Raw genomic sequence first — 23,994 nt, forward strand, 5'->3', positions numbered from 1 at the left:
GAAATAGAAAAAATCTAAATATTTAAAATTAATTTGAAAAAATATGTTTTTTAGAAATTTTGATATATATTTTTTTAAATATTATTCAAAGTTTATATTAGTTCTTAATATGTTATAAACTAATATAATAAAGCATAAACATATAAATTAAAAATAACATTTTAAATTTTCCCTTTTATTTGGCCAGATTTCCTCGAATTGTAGATACTCCCTAAAATGTTAAAAATAGTTTTAAAGCGCTCTCTGAGCCTTTTCGATGAATTCTTTTGGCAATATGGATGTTTGTGTTATTTTAGGTCCGTGAATTAAATATTTATGAAGTGTGGGTGTCATATTATACTGCAAAATCCCTGGCTGTATAAAACGCATACTTTCGGTATTTTTCCACTCGGCCGAACAATAAAACAATTAGAATCGTTTGCATTTTTCTTTGTGATTCTATATATTTTTTTTTATTTCTACAGACACCGCCACAGGCGTAATTTCCATAATTCTAAATACTAAATTCTAGTTTTGGTTTGTCTACAATCATGTTTTTTCTTTATATACTGATCTTGAATTTGTTTTCATCTGCAACGATTTTTCCATCGGACCCTCAAGCCTGCCATTTCTGAATAGCCTGCATGTCAAATAAAGAAGGTACTTGAAAAAGCTGCCGCATCCATGAAAGTCCGAAAATCGTTTTTCTTAAGTTTTAAGTAACTCTCTTTCAGTTTGATTATATTCTCTTGAACCTGGTGGATCGGATAAAATATCTTGAACTAACTTAGAAGCATCTGCCTGTCCTGCAACTAAGTTCAGGGGTGTAGAATTCCACAGGTTAGTGGTATTTTGCCGCTTCATCCTTTCGGTACTCTCCTCAAATGGAATTTTCGGGGACCGCCATAAGCTTGTGTAACTCGAATAAAGGAAATCGATATTTCAAGCCACGATTTATTTATATCTAGAAATCTTTAGTTTATCCACTTTATTTATGAGCTGATTCCTAACGTGATGAATGTATATTCGAATTTAAACCGAGTCAACAGTTTTGAGGTAATTTTTTACTAACCCGCCAACACAAATCCGTTTAACGATTTCTTTTTGAAGGAAATCAATCTGATCCCCCAATTTTCCATTTCTAGACCCCTTCATTATCGTAATGAATTATTATTGCCTTGTCATAAACAAAGTATAAGAACTAGTACTTTTGTAAAATGGAAGAAAAACAGATTATGATACGGTGCCTTTTTTTTCTCATTATTTATCAGTCATTCGAAATATACTGTTATTTAAAACTGGGGCAACAACTAGCAAAAAAAACATTGAAACAAAAAATACAATAATTATTAATTGTTCATCGATAAAAACACTAGGCCAATTGAGACAAATATATTGTTTTCAAAGTTTAAAATATAAATATTTAAGAACCAAAATTTATTTACAAATAATTCAAATAGATCAAGTCAAAGAAGGAATCGTGTGTTAGAAATACCACATTGTAAAACGAGGCTCGCACAGAGACATGCATATTTTATAGGCCCAGAAAAGAACGAAATATTATCAGTAAAATAGTTTTTTTACTGAAAATATTTCATTGATTCAAGATTTTCTATTGGTTCTATCTATTGGAAGTATTGATAATATGATAAACTACCTGGTCAAAAACTATCACAAGTCTAAATAAACTGTTCTCAATTTAATAACACAAAATATAGTCTTGAATTTTCTTAAATCATATTGTGTGATATTTCAAGGCTATGATATTTTGAGTTGCTGTAGTCTTGAATCAGAAAACAACATTTTTATTAATTTTAGACTATTACATTTTGAATTATCATAGTTTAAGAATAGACAAATGACTTAATTTTGAGTTTTGATACCACATTAAATTTGCTAACTTTAATTTGCAATGCTTACATTGAGCTACCAGGAATAACTGAACAAAAAAAGAAAGATCTTTTTAGCTTATGCAAGAAAAATTTGATTCCTGAAAATAATAATTTAAAAGTTGTTAATACCGCTCGAAGAGAAAATCCATCGACTTCTGAAGAAAACGATGATTGAAATTATTCCAATTGATGACTTTGCACCTATAAACCTTTGTAATTTTGCAAGAGACTTTGAAAGTCCTTATTATTTTTTTCAGTTACATTGATAATTTATTAAAATTTGTTGAGATTGTATCTTTGTTTTTTTTTGTTGTTTTTATAGGTTATTTTGGCCAAAAATAAAAAAAATTGTTCAAAATTAATGAAAAGGTGATTGACTTCCTTCCTCCTATTCACGGCTATACGGTAAAAACCTACCTATGCCTAGATACATAAAATTATATTCATTTCTCGGCTGTGTTACAAACTGGGCCGCCATTACAAACGCTGTCTTCATTGGTACATATTTATTTACTAACGGCCGTAGACAATTTGTACAAATTGTAAAACATAGTTAAAAATAATAAAATAAATAGAACAACTTTGTTTTTCAACAATATTTTGAGCAATCTCTCAAGGTACTTGATAGTAGCATCGATATCCTATAAAGCTCGAGCACCTTTAGGGAAAATTGTATTCATTTGAGGAACCGCAAGAGACTGCTTTTAGGCTACATGGCTCTGGTTCGTTTAAGCTAGGGTTTCCTAGGACAGCGGTGCCCGTATCTTAACGGCCGTAGTGAACGGTGATGCGGTGGACAGCCGTCCTAACAGTGACTAGAGAGTGGTTTCCTGGGAAAACGGTTTTCATAACATTTATTTACACCGTTTCCCTCTCCACTCTCTAGTCACCGTTACGACGCCTGTCCACCGCATCACCGTTCACTACGGCCGTTAAGATACGGGCACCGCTGTCCTAGGAAACCCTAGCTTAAGAGTGTATTTCAACTAGTTGAGGTTTCTTATTACGTACATCTTTGAACAGTGTAGTGTTAACTTAATTATAATGCAAGTTTGTGTACATAATTTTAATGCGCCTTCAAGACGATATTACAAAAAAACGACGCTTTAAAAATTAGCCAAATATTTATTTTATTACAAGTTCTAGCAGTTTTTTTCCCTGGCTTGAAGTTTAACAACTTTTTCGCTGAGTTCCCAGAGTTGAGCTGACTTCTGCCTGTCCCTCGCAAACTTAAAAGTGGGAATAGACTTGCAGTCTAAAAAGAACTGCCCCGTTATTTTTTCCACAGTGGGTGATACGCAAAGAAATATCTGCGTCTGGGCCCCCTGTGTGATATTCTGAAAAAAATATATACATACATATTTAATTTAAACCAAAGTAGGCATGTGTGAAATTTTAAATTTCAAAGCAAAATACTCATTCGGGTAAACGCTGAAAACCCAAGTGAAGCTAAAATAAAAATAGTGCCCACACATTATTTTGTATGGTAAATAATGTATTTTTTCCGTCGCACTTCGGGGTAAAATGTTCATTTATTTATTCATATTTTTGTCTTAAAACTATAATTAATAATGAAAATAATGTGACCTCACTAGGGTTACCCGTGCCGAGGACACATAACGATAGGGGAAGGGTGTACAAAATGACATATGCGTGTAAAATGACATAGTAATCATATCTCAGAAACCAAACTCTTGGTCATGTTTGAACCTGCACAAGAATGAGCACTGGTACGACACATAAATACTCACCAATATTTAGGACGCTTATGGCGACCGCCCGAGGAGGCGTGTTGCGGGTTACTTTGTGAAATAAAACAATATTTTTGTTGCGCGGACACCGAAAGTATTATCATTATTTTACTTGTGTTATTCTACAACACAAACTGAAAGGATATGTTGTGTCATTGTTAATCTTCATTAAAAACTATAATTTTGTTAAAATTTACAAAGTGCAATGTGATATTTTTTAATGTTTTTAAAAACTCACGTAGTGGGGCAAAACGACATATGTACCGGTAGGGTAAAATGACATACTATGTCATTTTTCCCCACTTAATACTTTTTTTCTTTAGAAGAATAATAATGCTTTGCAATAATGTGAGTAAAACATGACATTTGAATACAACTCCAAATATATCAGAGGCTAAAGCTAAAAGTTCCAAAAAACATATCCTGGAAATGTGTTAACAAGGTATATGTAAAAAATTGATTATTGATTCAGACACTGAAGACTTTCTACTTACAGACGATGAAGATGACTGCTCATGCATTTATTGTAATGAGTTATATACGAGATCAAAACCAGGTGAAAGATTTTTATTTGTGAAGTGTGAATTCAATATTTTAATTCTTTAATATTCATAAAAAAACTTATCAATTCTGTTTTTAAGAAGTTTTGAATAATCATCCCATCCAAGAATATATCGTATGTCATTTTGTACACCCGGTGGGGCAAAACGGTCTTTTGCAGTATGTTTTTATTTTTGTATTTTTATTTGATAGATTTGTATTTTTTCCTACAACAACAGTGCTAACAAGTTAAAAAATAGTGTACATTTTGAACCAAAGAGATTTTTTCTTAAATATGTTACCAATTATTTTATTTTCATTTTACAAAAAAATCTATGTCATTTTGTACACCCTTCCCCTATACTTTATTTTTAATATTTTTACATTTGAGAATAAACAATGAACTTAATGAACAAAAATAATTAACAAAATGTTCAGACAGTTTACGTTCTACGTTTTCTTACAAGAGCTACGCTACTTATTTTTTTAGGTACACGGGCTTGGCAGAAGCTAAAATTTTTTGTGGAAAATGTTTTTTTGTGGAATTTTTTTTGTCTTTTTTTAAAAGGATTTAGAATGTTACTATCGAAAGTGTGTTATTTTATATTAGATAAAATAAAATAACATAAGCAGCAACGAATAATTAATACACCTAGAAAATTGAAGTTGACAGATGACAGTTAACAATATAACAGTGGGATGCGCGCGCAGATATTGGCCCAAATATTGGTTGAAAAATATGACGTGTTCTATGTTTTTGGAATTTGACAACACATTTCATCCAATTCGTGATTTACGACGTAATATTCATTGGACGAAATTCTGCACAAGATCTTGTACCATTTACTGACCAATGTACTACGGGCTTATCATTTAATTACTTTATTTTATACATTTATGCCTAATTACTCCTTCTCTGTCGAAATGTATTTGAAATTTACCTTGCCAATTAGCCATATTAAGAAATCCAAAAGCATTTTTCGGCTTAAACGATAACTTTTTGTAATATCTGTCCGAACAACTCCTGGATGTAAGGCGTTTACAGTTACACCTTAAAACATATGAAATAAATAGTTTATCGACATAATATATGTATATTAATACAAAATCTCATAATTATTGTGATATGAAACAAACCATGGATACACACATACATAGAATTAAGAATAGTCCAGAAACCGCATACGCACATCAAACAGAAGGCAACTCAACTACTCATAAATGAGTAGGTTTAAGTTTTGACCCATTAGTTTCTTTGTAGACGTCGCTCAGTACGCAACTCCTGATTTGAATTCAACTATGCCGTGTTGTGTCTTTTTAAAGTGTATAAATACTGCTAGAATCTTAAAGAAACAGGATGCAGTCACATTTAATGTGTAATTATCACATCAATGTGTTTGTCACAAATGCATTACTTAAAAAATTGATTATTTTTCCATCTGTCAGATTGTCGAAGAAACAAAATGGAAATTTTACTAGTGTTGCCAGAGTAGTAACAATGTTTACCCTACTTTGCTCATATGATAAAAGAAATAATGAAAATTGAAACTCGGATTAAACAACGCCTTGGTGGATATTTGGCCGACATTATCATTAAAACATCAAATATTATTTAACATGATATAAAAATATCCGTTTTATGTCAAATAAAATTTGTTTTATATTTTAAGTTCAAAGTTCATTCATTCAACTACTCATTAAATGACCCTCTACTTATCTACTCTGTTGTGTCAATCAATATTTCCGCGTGCACAATAAAATTTTAGAGAAATTAACAGATTGCTTTTTTTTAACCTTACATTTGTGTTATGATTACATTTTTTCCCATCGTGCAACATTACACGGCGACATCACGAATGCGCGCGGTGAAAGTGAGGCATAGTGGGGGGGATTTTTGGACACAGTCCGATGTATTCAAATATGCTTCTACGCTCCTTCTGGACTATTCTTAATTCTATGCATAAATATACTTTTATTTATATATAAACATAAATTAACTTAAAATCTACACTATACTATGAAGAGAAGGAAGGGAATGGTAAGGAAAGAAGGAGAAGAAGGAAAAACCTTAAATATTTAGATGGTGACATTTCAATCAAAATTTAAACGTAAGTAAAGAAAGGGGCGGCGTCTTTGACACTGAAAAGTGACACACTGATTACAGTTATTTGGCGCGGTATTTCCCTCTCTGTTGAAATAAATTTAAATATGAACAACTCCCAAGGAAGGAAGTCCAGCCAGTCTGCAAGCATTTGGACATACTCAAACATTACAAAAACATAATTGAGATATGGATTCTAGAAACTCGCTCTATACTATAGTAAGAAATGAGAGTAATAAATAATGTGCCAATGAGTACTAAATTAATTATTGCAAAAATATCATGTAAAACATTGTTATGTTATTTTATGTTAAGTATAAAATGTTCTGCCTTCTGTGTGAGAAATAGAACAAAATTCCTTACCTGAATGTTGAAGTTTGTCAGCTAACTCGATGGTGAAGTAAATATTGGCAAGTTTGGAGTTTATGTAGGCAATATCTTGGTCTAATTTACTCATATCCAAATTATCAAAATTTTCTATGTTATTTAAATTGCCCAGCATGTAAAATATTGAAGACACGTTGACAATGCGGCTTGGTGCAGACTGTTTTATCCTGCCTAAAAACAAAAAAATCAGAACACGAATTTTGAAAACAAGGGGTCCGTTGTAATAAGGATAAATGCAAAATAGGTCAATTAAATGTCTAAATTTATTTCAACAGAGAGGGAAATTTTTTTGAGAAGGGAATATGGAAGTCTAGGCATTTACAGGGCTTATGGCCTGTCATTGGCTGGTTTAAGTGGCCACTTTACACACTGTGTAACATTCACCATTCTGCCCATGTTTGAACATCCACATTTCCTCAACTCTTCCATCTGTTTACTTTTGTGAAGTAAAAGAGCTGATAACAAATTTATTTAAAGACGTTTTTATATTTTAAACTATAATATTATTTACAAAAGCAGAAAAATTAAAATTATGATATACTACAAATTAAAAAGGGTATGAAAAATACTTGAAAATAACAAAATAAACAGAATACTAGGCATGGAAATAAATTCAAAATAATGCTTACATTATGCAATCTGGGAAAGAAAATTGAATAAGTTTAAAAATTATATGTATGTATATATACATACTGAACTAGTACAAAATAAAATCATTTTTTTTAATTAACAAAATATGCGCACACCCAATACAGGTTATTTTTTTTTTAATCAAAAACGTATTGAAATTATGTATACAAGCCAAAAAAAGTATTAAAAAAAACACAAATAACATTTAAATAGTATTAAAAATTACATATACAAGCAAAAACGGTAAAATATTAAAAGATATATGTTCAAGATGCGCATTCGCTGGATAAACTAACATTATTTATTCAAAGTACTTCTGGAAAAAATAATTCTTCAATTCGCACGTCCTGTTTCTATATTTTGAAATAGGTACTTTAAATTTTTGTGGCAATTTATTAAATTCCTTGAAACCTATGTATTGTAAAGATCTAGTACCAAACTTCGTAGACTTCACAGATCCAATATAAATATTGTTTTTTGATCGAGTACTGTACCGATGGATGTCTCTAATGAAAGCTGGCTTTATGTTACTGTGCATTGAGTCGAGAGTAGTATTAATGATAGTGTCAGTTATCTCGAAATAGGAAAGCATGCAAGTTGAAAGATTAATTATAAACGTGCGTAAACATGTAAACCTAACGTCAAAATACAAATACAGATAAACGTCGTTTTACGCCGGGTCCCATTTCGAGACACCAGCGTAAAAAAAATCGGCGTAAAATGAACACAAATGTAATGGATTATAAAAGGTTAGGTTCCGTGTCAAAATTCCAAGAAAAATCGAATTTGTTTATTTCATACATCTTTTTATATATAATTCCTCTGTACGTGTGAGGTCACTGAACTCCTTCTAAACGGCTTAACCGATTTACGTGCGGTTTTCAGAGAAATACAGATCTTTGCGCTGTGCGTGTTCGTAGAAATTAAAATCTTCAATCTAATGTGTAAAAAAGAAGTAAATAAGTTTATTGATCTATCTACCGGGGTTGCATTCGAGGAGAATGCATTGACATGAAAAATGGAATAGTTTTGTTTTTTTGTGCACAAAAAGTTTGTTTTTGAATGTTTACAAACAGCATTTGTTTTTTGTGGATCTCAATCAGATTCTTTTCTTAAATTTCTTAGAATTTCCACCCATTTATTTCTTTTTACTGGAGTTTTGGTAATACTAAAATAATGTTAAATTAATTTAATTTTTTTAATCGTATTCCTACATAAGTACACCCCTTTGTTGGTGAGAAAACCGGAGTTTGAAGTTTGCAAAAAGAACGCCATATTTGAAAAAAATATCTATTTTACGTTTTGGAGTTCAACCATAAACAAGTACCTACTTAAACTTAATATTTAAATATTAATAATTTTGAGTTTTGGAATTTAATCACAAACAAGTACTTAGATACCTACTTATCAATAAAAAGTATTTTTTCCAGGCAAGCTAACGTTTGGGCAGGACAATGTCTGTCATATCCTATATATATATTCAAAATAATTTATTAATGTATTCAACAAATACAGTTTAAATTTGTTAACAAAGTAAATAATAATCTCTTGTGTAAATAATGTTTTTTTTTTATATAATAAATACTAACTCACCAGTTCGTCGGTACTAAATTAAATTGCTACACTTTTTTGAAAAAAGCATCCGATTTCATTTGTTTTGATTGTTGCTTCTTTTCTTGCAGAATCATGGCATAAACTACAAATATTTGAAATTTTTTTCAATTTTAGTAATAACAAAATAAATTTTATGATACATTTTTATTTTACTTAAAAACAAACTGAAAATAACTCGGAAACGATTTAACACACACAATAGGCTACACGAGTACACGGTAATAGAATAAAATAACGTGTAAAAGTATGTCTGATATTATAATCGAGGCGCCTACTGTCGTTTGGTGTCGGCCGAACCGGGGAATTCCACGCCGCGCCGGCACCAACAGGCGTAATTGTAAATCGGCGTAAATTGAACTGGCGCAAAACAACGTTTACCTGTATTGATTGAATTAAATACTATATTTTGGTTTTGTATCACCCACACACATTCCTTACTAGGTCTTCGTCACGACAGGAACTTTCACAAAATACATTTTTAAGCCAATATCTGCATGCGATTATTCTATAAATCTTGTTTTATATATTTATTTATTTAACTTTTTGTACAAAATGTTAACTGTTCATTGGCGGGCTTATTGCCAAATGGCATATGGCAACCATCAATTATAAACTATAGTTGTTTCCGAATAGAGACGCATGCTGAGAAATCAGCCTATACCATCAAATCAAATATTTGGAATACAAAACATAAGAAAAAAGTCAAACATTGACATGCTTACAGTCATAGAATTAAAAATAGTCCAGAAACCGTATACGCGCATCAAACAGAAGGTGACTTAACTACCCTTAAAGGAGTAGTTTTACGTTTTGACCCATTACTTTCTTTGTAGAGGTCGCCTAGTACACAACTCCAGATTCGAATTCAACTATGCCGTGCTGTGTCGTTTTAAAGTGTTGAAATACTGCCGGGATCTTAAAGAAACAAAAAAAATCGCGTTTCATGAGTATGTAGCAAATGTATTACTTAAAAATATAATTACTTTTCCATCTGTCAGATTGTCAAAGAAAACAAAACTAACATTTTGTTAGTGTTGCCAGGGTAGTCAAATTTTTTGCGCTACTTTTCTCGTCTAATGGTAGAACTAACGGAAATTGGACCTCTCGGATTGAACAACGCAGTGGTGGACATTTAACCGATATTATCTTTTAAAAAACAAATATTATTTAACGTGACATAAAAATATCCGTTTTATGTTAAATAAAATTTGTTTTATTTTTTAAGTTCAACGTTCATAAATTAAATTACTCTTATTAAATGACCATTTATCTACTCTGTTGTGTCAATCAATGTTTCCGCGTGTTCAATAAAATTTTTAGAAAAATCAATAAATTGCTTTTTTAAAAATCTTTTAGGTAATTATTTTACATTTGTTTTATAACTATATTATTCGCGATCTGGCAACATTACGCGGCGATTTCACCCATGCGCGTGGTGAAAGTGGGGCAAATGAGGTTTTTTTTTTACAGTCCGATGTATTCAAATATGATTCTCAATTCTATGCTTACAATATTATTATCTTTCTGGGGCCTTATGCTAGACTCGTTGTCTTTAGAATCGTATGCGACTTCCGTAAATTGACGGGTCGATCAAAAACCAGACGATATTTTGAGTACTCCAAAGGAGGTACCCGACTTTGACAATTGAATAGAACAATCGGGAGTGTAGTACCAAAACTGTACAATTTAATACCAGCTGAAAATCGTGAGGAAAAAAACCTAATTTCATTAAAAAAATATTTAAAGTTTTATTAAAAACAGCAAGTGAAACTTAAGTGTGATGTAAATATATTTTATTCTTCATTTATTATTAAACCATGTTCTTACTTATATATATTTTTTAAAAACGTAATGTAACCGCAGACAAGCTTTGGCTTTGCGGGAGCAAAAATACAATTGTGTATGTTACTGATTTGTTAAAATGAATAAAACTTTAAAAAAATATAATTTTAAAAAAGCTGTCAAACATCCTTCGTGTAAAACGATCGCTTTATTGTATTTTAACTTAAAATTGACAACATTGATAAATGTTATAATGTTATTGTATCAACAAATGTGCAACAAATGTAACTGTACTTACTTTCAATCACTTATCGAATAAAGTTCCGCTAAAAACATAATCTGTGAATTACTTTATCGCTCATTAATGTCTAAATACGTGAGATACATCACATAATATGCTTTTAACATCCATTAAATGAATATCAATTATTTTATATGACATGTATGTAGATGTGTATTATGTAAAAGGCAAATAATAATTATAAACTCGCAGTGTCTCAGTAAACCGTTTAAAAAATATCGAAAGGAAGAAGTTTGACTAAAAACAGTAAAAGTTTAAATGTAGCAGGAGAGCCATAGATACGAGGGTGGATTAAAAATGAAGCTACCTAAGTAGGAAAAAAACTTTTTTTTTTCAAAAACCGTTTGTTTCTCAACATAGTCTCCTTTACACACACTTAGTAAGACGATATTCCAACTTTTTTTTACCATCTGAATAATACGATTTCGGGAACCTCTCAAAATATGCGTTAGTCTCGGTAATCACTGCTTCGTTTGAGCTAAATATTTTTCCTGCGAGCCATTTTTTCAAGTTTGGAAACAGAAAAAAGTCACTAGGAGCTAAATCTGGACTATAAAGTGGTTGATCACCCAATTCGAAATGTATTTTAAGTAATTTTAGCATCGTATCTGATGCTGTGTGAACCGGTGCGTTGTCTTGAAGAAAGAGCACTTTTTTCTTCTTTAAATGAGGTCGTTTTTCCTTGGTTGCATCATTCGATTGCTCCAATAATGCACAATAATAATTTTCTGTGATTGTGGATCCTTTTTCAAGATAATCGATGAGCAATATTCCGAGTGCATCCCAAAATACAGCGGCCATAACCTTGCCAGCCGATTTCACTGCCTTTGCCTTCTTCGGAGCACTTCCACCAGCTTCCACCCATTGTTTCGATTGATTTTTGGTTTCAAATGTAAAGTGATGCACCCACGTTTTATCAACAGTTGTTGTTCGACGCCAAAAATCAACAGGATTACGCTTCATTATGTCAAAACACTGCTGTGAAGTGGTCTCTCGAACTCGTTTTTGTTCGACACTGAGCAAACGCGGCACCCATCTTGCCGATAGCTTTTCCATATGCAAATGTTCATGCAAAATGTTAAACACACATTCATATGAGATGTTTACTATTTCAACAATCTCGCGCAACTTCATTCGGCGATCAATCATAACTATATCGAGGATTTTCTTGATATTTTCTTCAGTAACCACCTCTTTTGGCCTTCCTGTTGATGGTATTGTTGCAGTGCTTGTCCGACCGCGTTTAAATTCAGCAATCCAATATTTTATCATGTGACCTGACGGAGCAGACTCACCGTAATGTTTATCGAGCTTTTCTTTTGTCCCTCTCGCTGTTTTCTTTTTCAAATAATAGTGTTTAATTAGTGTACGAAATTCGCTTTTTTCCATTTTTCAAGAAACACAAAAGCTGTTTACTTCAAATGACTACAACAAATAAACTAATCGATGAATTTGGGTGACATTTTGAGAGCTACCGTTTGACAGATCGCAATTTAGAAAAAATATTTTTTTGTGTGTTTGTGCTGCCATCTAGCGCTAGGTAGCTTTATTATCAATCCGCCCTCGTAGATTCGTATATGTTAGTGTCGCCACTTTTTCATATCTTTGTAATTAAATTTTGGCAGGTGTTTTAAGAATGACAATTTAACAAAGCAATAGAGACGACCAGTCGACAATATTCGAGTAGGTGACAGAACGTCATATCTTTCCAGCATATTGGTATTTACAATATCTTACCGAGAAGCAAGTTTGTGAGAAGAAATGGTGCAAAATGATTTGTTTGCATAACTGATTCTACTCCATCAATAGTCATTTCAGTTAGTGTCCCAGAAATGCCAGCATTATTTAGCAGAACATCAATTTGGGGTTCTTCCGCGAGTATTTCTTTTGCACAATTTCTGACACTCGAAAGAGACATAAAGTCTACTATCTTCAGCTAAAATACAGAATAACACTTATTATTTTCTTTATCAACATCCTAAAATTGCAAATAGCAATAATTTACATTCATACAATTTGAAATTATGTGTCTCAACATAAGGAGCATTCACAAAAACTTTGATAATCTGATAATTTCTTTAGATTGTATAAATTAAATAACATAGATGTACTTGTTCTTACAGAATGCTGGTTAAAGAGCTCACCTATCAGCTTTTACAAGGATTTCAGCAATTCCAGACAACTCATCATAAATATTGGAGTTATTATTTTTATTGGAAATGATATTCAAACAAACGTCAAAAAGCGTCATATTTCCGGGGCAAATTGTTTGCAAATTGGTCTCATTAATGCTATTTTTCTAATAGCTGTATATAGATCGACATCAGAACAAAATACAAGTAAGTTTCTCGAAGACCTTGACAAAACATTGAGATATAAATCAAACAAAACATTACTTTACTTACTAGGTGATATCAAAATTGATATTCTTATTTTTTATTTAATTTTTTTATTTATTTAATTTTACAATACGCCCAAAGGGCATTTACAAAAAATATACAGGTAAGTACAAACATAGTGCGTAAAAATTTAAAAGATAAACAACGCTTTTTTGTATACATGTAGAAACAATAAGAAGCATACTGCCACGCAAAATAAAAAGTAAAACTTTACATAGTAAAAAAGAAAAAAAAAATTGAATTCAAATAAGAAAAGTAATTGAATTAAAAAGCAAATTGTAAATAACCTGTAAAGAATTCAAACAAAAAAATAAAAACAATTTTTTATTTGCTTATAAGTATAAAAAAAAATGGTATCAACAAATTATTGTTAAAAACAAATAATTAAAATTAGTTAACAGTAAGTATAAATGTGAAAATAATACAATATACGGTACACAAAAATATTTGATAAATTAATATCAGAAAGAGATAAGATAATAATAATACACATCAAAAACAGAGAAAGAATTGTATGAAAAAAAAAGTTTTATTATGACATATATCAAATTAAGAAAATAATCAATCCTTAGAGTGTCTTAACTGAATGGCTTATCGCGGATTGAAAGTTATAATAGACAAACCACCTAGAGTAGTGAGTAGTGATTAGCTCTTCAAGTTGCCTAGACCATGTTCTGTGTAAACAAATAAAACTGGCACTGCTCTCATTCACATAACCTCAATAACAGATTATCATACGTTATTTTTCAAAATGAATTTCTTTAGCTATAAGCCCAAAGGTAATACTCGTTTATTAAAAAGAAAAAAAAATCTTAACTTTTAATGACTTACTGATGCGTGAAACATGGCAAAAATGCAAGCGGACATGTTTATCTAGCTACTAAGAAATTCATAAAAGAGTTAAATAACATATACCCGTACTTAAAAATTCCACGAAAAAAAAAATTCTAAATAAACAAAAAAATATCAAACCGTGGATTACAAACGGGAAGATTTTTTGTTTGAAAAGGTGAAATAAATTGCATATTCAATGTTAAAAAAATCCTTAGGATTTAATACAAATAAATTACTATGACAAATATATAAATATTTGTACTAGCCTAATAATAAGATACTCTAAAATAAAATATTATAATGATAAAATCACACTAAATAAAGATAATATCAACCTGGAAAACTATAAGAGAAATAGTAAATACTGAAAATAAACCAAACTCTTTGATCGGACTTCACATTGATGATAAGAAAGTCCACACATAATTTCAAATCATATTAACAAATATTTTAAAACTGTAGGATCAAACTAAGCAGAGCATATATTAAAAATCAATGCTAAAAAGAAAAAGAACTGACTATAGAAAATAGGAGTTTTAGTCCAAACACTTATGTATGTAACTGGCAGAGGAAGGATGAAAACCGAGTGAACGCGGTTGAAATGCGATCTCTTAGACGAATGTGTGGGAAATCAATGTATGACAGGGTTACGAATGATGAAATCAGGCGAGAGTGTAAATCTGAGTCAAGTATAATTGATAAGATTAAGAAAGGGTCTCTTAGATGGTGATGATGATTGGTCACGTAGAACGAATGGACGACGAAAGAATGGTAAAACAAGTATATATGGCGAAAATTAACGGCACCTTTCTTCTCAGAATTTCCCCTTAGCATTGCTAAACGCTGTATAAAACAGAATACGCAGCAGCGTTGGGAGGATCATTACCGCGCTTCTTCTACTGGTAAAATCACTAAAATGTTTTTCCCAGCGCTGGCTGATGCAGCAAACTTCCGTCATCATCACCAAAGTACTTTCGAAACGACCCAAATTTTTACCGGACACGGAGCTATGAGAAGTTATCTATATAGGTTTAAATTAAGGAATGATGACTATTGTCCATGCGATGATATTTCTTCACAGAGTATCGAACATCTGTTATTTCAGTGCCCATTTTTCAGTTTGTAACGCCATAATCTTGAAGCAGAATGCAGGAAAGATGGAATATCCTTAACAGATATCCACACTGTAGTTAAAAGTAGTTATCACGCGCCATTGTTCTTGAACTTTGCAACAATGGTGATTGGACTCATAAAGGTAATAAACCAAAATCAGTGATCGAACATCCCATTTCCAAGACAAACAAAAACGATTTTTTCCGAGTACCTTAGCCTTGTACATAACACGTAAGGCTACTAAATACAGGGGTCCAAATATACATTAAATTTTTTTTTTTTAAAACTAGCGATCATCAAACCCATATATAAATTTTATAATAATTTGGAAATTTCAATTACCGACCAATATTATATCTATTTTAAACATAATTTCAAAGATTATAGAGACAATTGCTAAAAATATACTTACTACCTACCTGAAGTCAAATAGTATCCTGTCAAAATGGCAATATGCCTTTAGAGAAAAACCGGGTGCAGTTGGGGAGCTAACACAAAACATTGCAAGTAAACTTGATGCGAAACTAAAATCTGTATTTCTAGATTTGGCAAAAGCCTTTGATGTGGCTCAGAAATTACTAGTTCACAAATTACGTGCAATCGGAATAGCTGGCCAATCATTATCATGTTTTACAAATGATCTAAGTGAGAGGACCTTAAGTTGGTGTATAAATGGTGTCCGTAGTAAACAAATAATGTGAAACAAAAGAAAATAAAATAAAATAAAATAAAATGAAATAAAATAAAATAAAATAAAATAAAATGAAATAAAATGAATTAAAATTAAATAAAATAAAATAAAATAAAATAAAATAAAATAAAATAAAATAAAATAAAATAAAATAAAATAAAATAAAATAAAATAAAATAAAATAAAATAAAATAAAATAAAATAAAATAAAATAAAATAAAATAAAATAAAATAAAATAAAATAAAATAAAATAAAGTAAAATAAAATAAAATAAAATAAAATAAAATAAAATAAAATTCAAAAAAATAAAACAAAATAAAATAAAATAAAATAAAATGAAATAAAATTCAATAAAATTAAATAAACTTAAATAAAATAAGACATTCGTTATTTACATTTATTATGAATGAGTAACCTCACTAAAAATACAGATAAACTTATTTTTTTTTAATTTATCCATAACATACGTAATTTTTATTGTTAATTATTATGCCTTGACACGAGCACAGCCTAAAAAACCTCTATAGGTTTATTAATGTTTAAACGAGTGTAATTTTGAATGAATAAATAAATAGCACGAAATGAACGTAGTTATGCAGAAAGCAGCCGGCCATAAAAAAGTGAAACTGAGATAATAGCACCTTTGTGAAAAGGGTGAATAATCAAATCTGCACAACAGTTGGTCGGTTTTTGATTTTGACAAATGATAAGCAATGAATACATTAGTTTTTTTTAGATTGCAAACAAGAATCTAATTATGCATTTGGCCAGTTTTAATGGTTTTTAAAGTGCCTTAAGATTTTTCTAGTGCTGTGGGTGTTTTCTGCAAATTGAGAAATCCCGTTTTTGCGATCGACACTATTTTTTAGAAGGATTGATTATTAAAGTTTTTTGTATGAACGCGGTCTGGCTGTTTTCAGCAGAACGACCTTACTGCACCCGATAACCGCAAATCTCATTTTTTCAAAATTATAGGCTGCTTTCTGCATAACTACGTTCAGTTATAGTGATGCATTACAACTAACACAAACATGTATGGTTATCATTGACCATAAAATATGATTATCTCTCTAGGGTTAGTAAAAGGAACCAACCACAACATTATTATTTCCGGTTTCCAAGATAATGTTTTTTCTAACTGCTTCCGCTTTCTCCTTATTTCTGCACAGCATCAGCACTCTTGCTCCTCTGGCAGCAAAATCTTTTGTTGACGCCAATCCGAGACCTAAAACAAAATTATCTTCTTAATTGTAATTAAATTAAGGTTAAAACTAGAACTAGGAAGTCTAGGCATTTACAGTGCTTATGACCTGTCGTTGGCTGGTTTAAGTGGCCACTTTACACACTGTATAACATTCACCATTCTGCCCATATTGAAACATCCACATTTCCCCAACTCTTCCATCTGTTGACTTTTGTGAAGTAAAAGAGCTGAAACCTTTATTATTAATTAATTTAAATATGAATAACTCCATAGGGAGGAAATCCAGCCAGTCTAGTGGTAAACCATGAACTGAAGAATGTTGACATTTTTCACGGTGGTATAAAGGTGCGTTAGGACTATAAAGTACAGTGAAAAGAAGTGAGTGGAGGTGATAGTCTTTCCGATGTCTACTTTTGAGCCATTTCAGTTGCCTCGATAATTAGAAATATGGTTATATTTCCTACCACCAAAAATATACCTTATGCAAGTATTCTGAAGTCGTTTATTGTTCACAGCCTAAATCAGTCATGAAACATTAGCGTAATCTAGAATGGGTAGTACTAGTAATGCTTGTACGAGTAAGGGACAATAATATTTTGACCAACTAGAACAGGTGGTAATATCTTAATTCCTAAATTAAAAACAAATACTGCACAATATCATTATACTTACAGAGGAATATTTTTCTTTGATGGAATGAACAAAGATAACAAAAAATACAGCCAGGAATACAATATATTTAAGAAAGAAGTGAAAAATTACATCTTTAATTCTTCTTTATTTAACACTGATTGAAAACATCGTTTGTATCTTTTTTGTAATTTATTTATGTTATTCTAAAAATATTATTAATTAATATAAAATAAACTATTGTAAGACGCCACTCTCCATTATGTACACAAGAATTGTTTATTTCTTTTCCGTAATGGGAAACGCTGATGTAAATATACGTATTTGATTAATGTAAAAAAATGTATTTAGTTGTAATATTGTATTTTTATTTGTTATTAATAAATAAAAAAAAACTATTTTAGTTTGAACACATTATTGTGCAATCACAGGTATTAAATTTCATGAAATTATAATACGAGGTTATTCACTTGACTACTTTTATATTGATGTTTGAATGAATTGGTATTTTGTTCTGAATATAATCCTTTAATTTGAATTTATTTACAATCTCTGTGTGCGAAAAAATTTTACGCGTCAGTTTAAAACTAAGTATTGTTGTCATGTTTAAAAAAGAATATTATACTTGCAAATTTTAATCTTAAATATTGCCATCGTCACTGAATACCCTTCCCCTCCTCCTATGTACAAGGTACAAGGCCACAAATTACATACATTAATATTATTATTATAAATTAAATTTCTCTTTTGAAATTTTGTATTACTACTAAAATCGCTTTAATGAAATTTTATCGACTTCTCTTGGTTTAAAATCTTCTCCTTATATTGCTTTTTCAAATTTTAAATGATTACTTGCCATACTTGTTATTCCTTCTTTATTTTATTTTTTTTCTCTGCTGCCATTGGCATGTTTTTATACTTGTTATACTTTTAAACTACTTTTAATTACTTATATTATAAATAAAATCAATATATTGCTGCTCTTACTATAATGTGTCATTAATTTTGAAGATGTTTTTTAAATTGACCTAAATTTAAATTTACTGTCTTATATTTCACTTAAAGATTCTTCGCATCGTTTCTTTGAATCCCTTAAAATAAATATGTGTTTATGTTTTTCCTTTTTTAAAAAAAATGTTATTACTATTTTATTTTATTTTTACATCTGAGTATGTTTTTCATTCTTTACTTCCATTCTTAATTCTTAATTACTCTTACAAATTTTCTTCATTTTTAATATTATTTCCATTTGTAAATACTCACTACAAACTACAAACCTTAAAATATATTTTTTTCACTTAAATTTAAATTTTCAAACAACTTTCATTTATGTTTTCTTTTTCCTTCTCTTTTTTATACTTTCATAATTAACATTAGATTTAATTGCTTTTTAATATGGAAACTTCACTGGTCCATTAGAATTAAGTCCAATTGTGTAAAATATTAAACTTTGTAACTGTACTGTATGTTTCCTGAATAAAAGAAAATAAAAAAAATAATTCATCTATAATATATTTCCTTGCGAAATAAACTCAGACAAAATCAAAGGAAACCAAACTAATGTTATATTTCACTTTCCCCGCGTTATAATTTTGCATATTTTATTTATAAGTTTAAACATTTATTTTACGTATTTTATCTATTAGTTTAAACAATAATTTTGTTATTGACCATGAATACATAGACTCTATACTCGATGAATACTTGAGCTACTAACCTTTTTGATAATAAATTACTCACATATGATGTAATGGGCCTGCAACACACTCGACGAGTGGCATGGGAAGTGGCGAGGAAAGGAGCCAGAGACGCAGTGTGGCAACACTACTCGTCATGCCGCACGTCATGCTCCTCGTCGTGCCCATCGCTCCCTATTTTGTCGGTTTTTTGAGCGCGAGTCAAAGGACCGGACCGGCAATATGAGCGCGAGTGAGTGGCCACATAACCGCGCGTTCGCAGTCTCGCAGTACGAATAGAGCGCTCACACGAGACGCACGCGTCATTTTTGAATAATGTGTATTTCTTTGTATGATTTTGTTAAATATTTTTTTTATTTTTTTTTTTTTTTTTTACAAAATACATAAGAGGTAAAACAGAGTATTAAAAAAATGAAGGATAATTACATAGAAATGAAATACACATATTAACAGTATAAATAGTAAACAAAAAATCCCACAAAGGCATGGCCTGTTCGTGGGTATACAAGAAATAGATAGACCGGCATAAAATTTTTTGTGTTATATAAGGAAGAGAAAAGAAAATATTCTGTAAAAGATTGAAAGGTACTTTTTTATTTTATAGTAATTATAAAAGGAAATTTTTTATTTTTTTAAAAACATAAAAATATTCCATATTAATATACATTGATATAATTAGCTGTACTAAAAGTGCATAGCGCGCATGCTGTTACAGTTTCATCGTCCATTGTATAGAAAGACAAATGACAAGTGCGATTTATTGCGCGAGTAGAGCAGTGTGTGGGCGGAGAGGGCAGCATCGGGCGAGAGGGCAGCAGCGCGAGGAGCATGAGCATGAGCAGCGCAAGGAGCATTGTGTGGCTGGGGTATAAGAATTGCGTAGTTGTGATGTCATATGCGCTCACAGACGTATGTGAACACCGCGGTAAATGAGTTAAGGTACATATTTTTTATGTCACTATATTGCAGATGCCTCCCCGATACTGCGCGAAAAAGACAACTGGAAGTCAGACAGATTATGCCTAACTAAATCCAAAACAAACTAAAATCGATATCTCGTATAGGGTAGACTGGGTACGGTTGTGACAATTATCATTTGATCGCCCATAATTTGTTTTTTTTTAAATTTTTTTTTCGTTTTTTTACAATAAACATAATTATACAACAGAGTATTAAAAAAAAAAAAAACATAATTACATATCAATGATATACATATTTATAGAAAAATAGTAAACAAAAAATCCCACAAAGGCATGGCCTGTTCGTGGATTTACAAGAAAATGTTAATGAATTTTTGCTCCTATAGTAAATAATGGACAGTTATAATATTTTTGTATAACAAAAGAAAGAAAAAATAAAATATTCTGTAAAAGATAATATGGTATTTTTTTAAATAGTTATTAAAAAAGGAAATAAAAAATATTTAAAAAAACACAAAAATATTCCTTATAAAAGGGTACAAAATAAGTCATAGAAAAAAAGAGTTCATATCTTTAGTTTGAATCCAGGATAGTGCATGTTTTTTAAAAGGAGGAAAATTTTGAAAGTTTGGAATCAATGAAATATTATCAGTAAAAAAAGAATTAAACATTTTTGGGCCTATAAAATATGCATGTCTCTGTGCGAGCCTCGTTTGACAATGTGGTATTTCTAACACACGATTCCTTCTTTGACTTGATCTATTTGAATTACTTGTAAATAAATTTTGCTTCTTAAATATATATTTTAAACATTGAAAACAATATATTTGTCTCAGATCTAAAAGTTTAGCTTCTTGGAACAATTGTATTCCAATTAGCTGAAAAGAAGGAGTTTTATTTAGTAAAGCGTACATTTGTATACGTATAAATAGTAAAATGTTGTCCCTAAATACAATGGTCAACTCATGGGCGCAAATTATTTAAAAAAAGGAAAAAAGTCACAACCGACCACACCCCAGGGACGGTTGTGTCCAACGCACTTCTTCGCAAAAAAACAACCACATTTACAATACATAATACTTTATATACAAAGTAATTACTGCTATTTAACTATTAATGTTAACAATAAATTGAGTTTGTCTAAATTTTTGTAGCCAAGGACTGGATTCAACTCCCTAGGGAGCTGTTTATATTAACATATTACAACAGAGATGAAGAACATTTAAGAGAAGGTAATGTAGAAGTCTAGGCATTTACAGGGCTTATGACCTGTCAATGGCTGGTTTAAGTGGCCACTTTACACATTGAGTAACATTCACCATTCTGCCCATATTTGAACATCTATATTCCTTAAATTATTTTATCTGTTGATGTTTGTGAAGTTAAAGAGCTGAAACCTTTATTTATGCGGGTGAGATTCAACTAATTAGGTGCTGGATATGAGACAACTGTACCTAAAAGAAGCACTTACATACTTCTGGTCGAACAATAAAAAGAGGTCTCAGCAAAATGTCCGTACGAGGTTTTCCCAGAGCATGAATTATGTCATACCCAAAACCCGTACGGCTTTTGCTCAGAGACATTTCTCATTTATCGCTCCAAGAGTGTTCAATATTTTGAAAAAGCGTATTAAGCTCTCACGGACAAAAACTATTTTCAAGAAAGGAGTTGATGACTGGATTTTCCTTAGTGGGAGGGATTTGAGTAGGAAACTCCTCTATAATTTTCCGAATGTTTGAGTTTACTGTTTATCATATTGATGTGCCATATTTAAAAAAAAAATGTTTCTAATCCTATATTTGTGGTGATATACTCATGTGTCTGTGTTAACTAATTGCTAGTCTCATCTCAACACAGGACTTTTAGTCCCATCGAGTTGGGGCTTTTGTCTCAAATGTTTAATAAACTTATGTATGTAAATAATTAAATAATTAAATAAATGAATTCAAGACTCCGAGATAAGCTTTGCTACTCCATCTTCATCCCACACTGTGTTAATGACGAAGATATAGACACTGATAATGATATTCACCTGCGCTTGCACCTGTGACTATAACTGTTTTACCATCCAATCGTTCCTTTCCCTTAAACCATCCTAGGGTAGCCATAGCATATATTTTTATTAGTCCCAGAAATCCGACGATGACCAAGACAGCCAAATAGTATGTCATTTTGATGTTCTGTTTTTAGGAACCTAAAATAAAAGGTAACCAAATCAATTAATAGGCCCTCTACTCTTTAATGCATGTAGATTTTTTCGTCTGGAAAATCCAATCATTTACGACTACTCACTGAACGATGAAATATTATCATCTGTGTCTATACGAGATTTAGGTATTATACTTGACACTAAACTTTCTTTTACAATTCATATTGAACATGTTATCAATAAATCCTTAAAACTTCTTGGATTTATTAACAAAAGCACAGCTGACTTCAAAAATATCAATACCCTTAAAACTCTCTTCTGTTTCCTAATTCACCTGCACCTAGAGTATTCCTCTGTTATCTGGTCTCCATATTATGATGTTCACATCAAGAATATTGAATCAGTTTAACATAGATTTTTGAGAAAGATAGGCTGGAGGTTGGGCTTATCCAGAGGCATATATACGTATAATGAGATAGAAACTACCTTGAATGTATCTTTTCTTCAAGACCGTCGAAATAAATCCGACCGTATAGTAAAATTCTCAACTCACTCTTTGATGCGCCTGAACTACTGAGCTCAATAAAATTAAATTTCCCAACTAGAAACCTCAGACAAAACTTACTCTTTCATACCGATATACATAGAACTAATTATGGTTTTCATTCCCCTATGCCCAGAATTCTTAGGTCTGCCAACAAACATACCAGTCTTGATTTCTTTTATAACAAGTTGTATTCTTTCAAACGATCACTGAATCAAATTCAATTATAAACACCTCTCTCCCGCTTCCACTCCCACTTTCCTCCGTCTTTCTATTTTTTTTTATAATAATTTTCTATGTATAAATGTGTCCATAAAAATGCCCATTGGGCTTATATATAAATAACACATATGTGAGAAGTCAGTTAGAATATGCTTAAATTATATGGAATCCCCAATATTAAATATATACAAACAACCTAGAAAGGATACAGAAGATATTTATAAATTTAATAGAATATAAATTTCATTGTACACAGAATTTAATTCAAACTCTGGAGTATAGAAGAGTGATTGCAGATCAATTATTTCTGTTTGAACTAGCAAACAACGTCGTAGACTGCCCTTTACTGACAAGTTTTTTAAAAATATCTTGTAGCCAACAGAACAAAACTCCATACTACATTTAATTTGCCATTACCTAGGACTAACTCAAGGAAAAACTACTTTTTCTTTAGAGCATGTCATTATTATAATACTGTTATCCCCGGTCACGCAGACATTTTTCATCTCTCCTATATGAAATATTGAAGATTCCTTATAGACAGTAAGCAGTTTAGTTATACGATGTAAGTAATTATGTATGTATGTTCATTATTATATTTTGTACCTTTTAC

The 23,994-nt window shown here is 30.8% G+C and overlaps 1 protein-coding gene across 1 annotated transcript; it reads right to left on the reverse strand.

Moving 5' to 3' along the window:
- Positions 1-3,013: 3,013 nt before the first annotated feature.
- LOC148274880 (retinol dehydrogenase 14-like) lies at positions 3,014-22,589 on the reverse strand. The gene is made up of 6 exons (XM_088236495.1): positions 22,499-22,589; positions 17,110-17,240; positions 12,715-12,913; positions 6,627-6,821; positions 5,104-5,213; positions 3,014-3,208 (listed from the first exon to the last, which is right to left on the reverse strand). The coding sequence occupies exons 1-6, from the start codon at positions 22,572-22,574 to the stop codon at positions 3,014-3,016; spliced, it is 906 nt and encodes a 301-aa protein (XP_088092621.1). The 5' UTR covers positions 22,575-22,589.
- Between the last annotated feature and the right edge of the window lie 1,405 nt (positions 22,590-23,994).

The sequence above is a fragment of the Micrasema longulum genome, unplaced genomic scaffold (genome assembly GCF_059751315.1).
Source record: "Micrasema longulum isolate JH-2025_06_02 unplaced genomic scaffold, ASM5975131v1 h1tg001562l, whole genome shotgun sequence".
Lineage (NCBI taxonomy): Eukaryota > Metazoa > Arthropoda > Insecta > Trichoptera > Brachycentridae > Micrasema > Micrasema longulum.

Excerpts from the sequence above, each read along its gene's own strand:
- LOC148274880 (XM_088236495.1), bottom strand. The coding sequence starts at position 22,574 with ATGGCTACCCTAGGATGGTTTAAGGGAAAGGAACGATTGGATGGTAAA. Across the intron at positions 6,822-12,714 it reads TCTCACAAACTTGCTTCTCG|GCAGGATAAAACAGTCTGCA; the intron begins GTAAGATATTGT and ends TTTTGTTTTTAG. Across the intron at positions 3,209-5,103 it reads TAATATGGCTAATTGGCAAG|AATATCACACAGGGGGCCCA; the intron begins GTAAATTTCAAA and ends TATTTTTTTCAG.